This window comes from Marmota marmota, unplaced genomic scaffold (assembly GCF_001458135.2).
Source record: "Marmota marmota marmota unplaced genomic scaffold, marMar, whole genome shotgun sequence".
Lineage (NCBI taxonomy): Eukaryota > Metazoa > Chordata > Mammalia > Rodentia > Sciuridae > Marmota > Marmota marmota.
In genome coordinates, this window is record NW_026000222.1 from 10,678,420 (window position 1) to 10,683,762 (window position 5,343).

At 42.1% G+C, this 5,343-nt stretch overlaps 1 protein-coding gene across 2 annotated transcripts in view; it reads right to left on the reverse strand.

Annotated features, from left to right (window-relative positions):
- Gabarapl2 (GABA type A receptor associated protein like 2) overlaps positions 1–256 on the reverse strand; it is an 11,010-nt gene extending 10,754 nt beyond the window's left edge. The window contains exon 1 of one of the 2 annotated variants that reach the window (XM_015496054.2): positions 99–256. In XM_015496054.2, coding sequence (XP_015351540.1) covers positions 99–132 — 34 coding nt within the window. In that variant the 5' untranslated portion in view covers positions 133–256. The remainder of the gene's footprint in view (positions 1–98) is intronic. The other variant, XM_048792704.1, reaches the window with a different exon arrangement.
- Positions 257–5,343: the final 5,087 nt, after the last annotated feature.

The following is a 5,343-nucleotide window of genomic DNA, read 5'->3' on the forward strand; positions in this document are numbered from 1 at the left end:
ATCTGCCCCGCCCGCCCTGGCCCAGAGCGGCCCGGTGGGGGAGGGGGCTCTCCCGCCGCTCCGGTCCGCTGCCGCTGGGCAGGCGGCCGACTGCTTACCCAGCGAGTGGTCCTCCTTGAACATCCACTTCATGGCGGCGGCGGGGAGGGGACGAACCCGGCTCTCGGAGCCGCGGAGTTGAGCGAACCGACAACAACAACGACGGCGGCGGCGCTGGCGGCGACTACACGACAGGCGGGACTTCCTGCTGCCAGAGCCTAGCAACCCGTCAGGGCGGGGCTTCCGGCGCCATTCGATAGGGCGCCTCACCTGGGGGCGGGGCCCTCTCAGGGGGCGGGGCCGAGGAGCTGCGGGAGGGTGGGGAAGGTGAAAACTGGACGGTGGCTACCCGGTGCGTGCGTGAGTGATGTTGTGGACGCGGGCTAGGGGTGGACAGGAGTGTGGTGTCGGGGCCGTGGGGTTCCGGAAAGAATGAGACTAATAACATAGGGCACTTATAGAAAGGGGTATTTTTGGGAGAAGTGGCTTTGGTGACTGCGTATTGGGGTTATTAATGACAGAAGAGGTTTCTAGTGATTGTCGATGACAAGGGAAATGTTTGGGGAATATTTTTTGGATTGGTGACAGGTCTAGGGCTTAATATTTGGAGGAGACTAGTTCGTGGGCTCTGTGTGTGGAGGGCTACTGATGACCACCCGGGGTTCATTATTGGAGAGTGCATAATAGGTTGCCCTGGACCTAGACATTGATTTAAACATATCCCATTTCTTTCTTTAATTCATGAGTAAGAATTTGAATAAACATCTAGGAAAGATATAACAAATACACATTTTTAATTAATTTGTATTGGTGCTTTATACACAGTAGTGGAATTCATTGACAAATATACATTTGAGTGGTGTAACATCACTGATCACAGAAAGCCCTTATCCTTAACTGACAGAGGCAAAGAATGTTCATCCTTAGACTTGGAGAATTCCTCTGAGAACTGGTCATGAGACAAGTTGCCTGTCTGGCAGTGGGAGTGACTTACCAATCACATCTGGACTCAGCATGTGTGTCACCTGCCTAGGCATATCCTTGAGGTTCTCCAGTCAGTGATGTAATACCTTTTTACCAAGCAGAGTCATCAAGGAAGTCTGGTCTGGGTCATCATCTGTTTATGAACTAGTGAACATGTAACAAGAATATTCACATAATTACACACATGACCTCTGTCACGTGCTTGTGATTCTGATGCATCTCTCAGGCCTGTATGTCTGAGCACTGTAATTCATCATTCCCTGTAGCTGAAATTCCTGATGGGTGCTGTGGAATCTAGCTTCATTCTAAAAGTATTTTTGTTATTTTAAGATTGTGATTTGGAGCAACCAGAATAGATTTTTGTTTAATGGAGTGAAAAATTCTTTGAATTTCATGCTTTGAAATGGTATTGTTGCATACAAGTACACTGTTCCAGAGGCTGGGGAAAAACAGTGAGCAAAACACACAACACCCTTGCTGTCATGGGATTTGTATTCTAATGGGATAAGACAAAAAATAAATGTCAGGTAATGATAGGTGCTATTTAGAAAAATAGAGCCTGGTAGGTTGCTAAAGAGTGATGGTGGGATAGAATGCTAATTAGATAAAGTAGTTGGAATACACCAGGAATGTGAAGAATTCCCATGCCTGGAGCTGAATAACAAGTGTGTCAGGAGATGAGATCAAAGATACCAATGTGTGTGGCACTATGAATTCCATGCAAAGAACTTTGGATTTTACTAGAATGAGATGAGAAGTGAGTAAAGTGGTTTAAACAGAATTGTAACAAACACATTGTGACCTTTTAAAACAATCAGGGCTAAGATGCATAGAATTAAGCTCACTGGTAGAATGCATGTTTAGCATGTGAAAGGCTGTGGGTTCAATCCCTGGCACCACAAATGACAAAAAAGGGCTGGGGTTGTGGCTCAATGGTAGACCCTTGCCTAGCCTGTATGAGGCACTGGGTTCAATTCTCAGCACTGCATGTAAATAAATAAAGTCCATTGACAACTAAAAAAGTATTTTTAAAAAAATCAGACTAGTTTCTGTGTAAATAGTTAGAGACGGTAGGGAAATGAGGGTAGAAGCAGGGAAATCATTAAGAGTAGATTGTAATAATCCAGGTGGAAAATAACACTGGATTAGACAACGATGGTGTCTGTGGAGGTGATGGAAAACAGTTGCATTCGGGAGATACACATATGGGTATACACACACACATATACACATGTGTATATATAACGTGTGTGTGTGTGTGTGTGTGTGTGTGTGTGTAGCTGGGAATTGAAGTGAGGGCTACTTAACCTGTCTCACCTTGTCTCAAAAATTAAAAAGGACTGGGATGTAGCTCAGTCGTAAAGTGCCCCAGTACTGCCTCCCCCCACCCCCACCCCCCAATAAAGAAAAAGGATTGGATTCAAGGCCCCTTGCTTCCCTTTACACAGCTGGTCATTGTGCCCTAGTCCAAGCAGGCAATGTGTAAACACTAAGTATACTTCTCAGGGAAAAGATCCACAGCTCACCAACTCATAGGCTTATCTCCTAATGTCCCAATGATGTACTTTCCTCATGTGCTTTTTTGATATCTTTTTTCAGTTCACCATTCTAATTGGCTTGTATGATCTGCCTTAATATGCATCCATCATCTTCTTTATCTATTGGGTCATTGTATTTAGCTGTTGGGTCATTGTATTTAGCTGTTGACTATTCTAAGGTCCATGGATGCATTCCTAAAGGAGGTGGTTAGTTGAGGAGCTGAATCAGAAGGAGAAATAGGATAATAGACACATGCAATGACACATTAACAGACCTGTAAAAACTCACAGGATGAGTTTCAAATATTGGAGAGGCATTTGAACATAGATTCTGAAGGATAACTAGGACAAAAAGGCCAGCACAAAACCAGGTGGGGCTAAGCAAGAGAGGACTTCACACAGAATGAATCTTCTGATGCAAAGAGAAGGATATATTTTTCAAAGGTAAACTTTCCAGTTAAAAACAAAGGCTGGGGGACTGGATCTGTGTCTCAGTGGCAGAGTGCCTGCCTATCATGTGCGAGGCACTGGGTTCGATTCTCAGCCCCACATATAAATAAATAAAATAAAAGTCCATTGACAACTAAAAATTAAAAAAAAAAAGGCTGGGACTAGGTGTGGTGGCACACACACCTGTAATCCCAGCAAATCAGGAGACTGAGGCAGGAGGATTGCAAGTTTGAGGTCAGCCTCAGCAATTTAGTGAGATACATGCTCAAAATAAAATAAAAAGGACTGGGGATGTATGTATATAGTGGTAAAGCACCTCTGGGCTCAATCCTCAATGCCAGGGCTGGGGATGTGGCTCAAGCAATAGTGTGCTCACCTGGCATGAGTGCGACCCGGGTTCGATCCTCAGCACCACATACAAACAAAGATGTTGTGTCTGCCAATAACTAAAAAATAAATATTAAACAATTCTCTCTCTCCCTCTCTCTCTCTCTCACTCTCTCTTTTAAAAAAAAATCCTCAATGCCAAAAACAAAAGACAAAAATAAAAACAAAACGAAGCCTGGGGTTGGAAGAAAATGGAAAGTGATATAAATACCAAGGTAAAATAAATGTTTGGAAGCCTTGAAGCAAATATTCAGGAGTTCTAAGTTGACTAGAAAGACTGAATAAGAGCTTCTTTAAAGGAGAGGAATAGGACTAAAATGTGTAGTTTTATGAGAATGAGCTCCTTTGGAGATAACTGTATGAAACATAAGAGCATTATGGAAATGGAAAATGAGAAGTCAGTTCTCCATCATGAATATATGAAAAAATGGCAGTATACACAGATCTTTAGCATTTGCTAAATCTAATACTCTCAAAGAATTGAATTTAGAGCACCTGAGCACAATGGAGCATGCTTGTAATCTCAACAGCTTGAAAGGCTGAAGCTGGAGGATCACAAGTTAAAGGCCAGCCTTGGAAACTTAGTGAGACCCTCCCCGTCTCAAGATAATAATAATAAAAATAAAGAGGCCTGGAAATGTAGCTCAGTGGTAGACACCCCTAGGTTCAATCCCCAGTACTGGAAAAAAAAATTTTAAATAAAACCACAAAGACTAGCTTCTTCAAATCTTGGAAGCAGAGTATCTGTTAGCATCCATTATTACTAATTATTTCTGAAAAGTTCATGGCATCTCAGGAGAGCTGAGGCACTTTATACACCTCTGTTTCTCTTTTCTTATCAGTCACTTCCCTGTATCTCAGCAGTAAATTATCTACAGTATATTAGATCCATATTTTCCAAAGGACCCTTCTTTTAGTGCTTATTTAAATAAATGAAAGTCATCCTTAAAGAACTGATACAGTCTAGGAATGTAGCTTAGTAGTGTATCATTTGTTTTGCATGCTTGAGGGCCTGGGTTCAAACCCCACTGTCCCCAAACAAACAAACAAAAAAGTATAGACACAATATAATGTCAGAATCATACTACAGAATTAAGCTAACAGTTTGGTTTTTAAAAACTATTCTTTAGCTGTCAAAAATATTTTTAAATTTTATTTATTTATATGCAGTGCTGAGAATCAAACCCAGTGCCTCATAGCCTCACACATGCTACGCAGGCACTCTACCACTGAGCTACAACTCCAGCCCATACACATTTTTGTTGTTGTTGTTTTTTGGCACCAGGGATTAAACTCAACAGCATTTAACCACTGAGTCACATCTCCAGCCCTTTTTAATATTTTATTTAGAGACAGGGTTTTGCTGAATTGCTTAGGGTCTCACTAAATTGCTGAGGCTGGCTTTGAACTTGGAATCTTTCTGCCTCAACCTCCTGAGCAGCTGGGATTACAGACGTGCACCACCACCACGCCTGGCACAATTTCTGTGTTTTAAACTATGTTGCCACCTAAGTAAAGATTTAAAGCAAGAAAGATTAGTACTGGACCAAAAGATGTCAAAAGCATTTTATTGCTAACAGCATTAATTGACATCTTGGATTACAGTAAGGGTCCTGGGATAGTTTTCCAAAATGTGCAGGTCTTAACCTCCACTTCTAGATATGCCTTCAAAATAGAGGCATCCACTACTGGATTCTACTTCAAAGCATAACCTCACACTATCTCTTGACACAGCAATTTGATACCTCAGGACGTTGCGATGAGAACTTGGCTAAGGATCATAAAGATAATCGGCCATGTTTGAAAATTTGGTTAGGTGTCGGAAGCATTCAATTAAATGATAAGCCAAAGTTATCTTTGAGCAGGACCATAGCTTTCCTAAAACCAGCAGCCGTACTTGTACCCAGTGCAAAGTAACAAAGTATACTAGAAATAGCTATGTAGT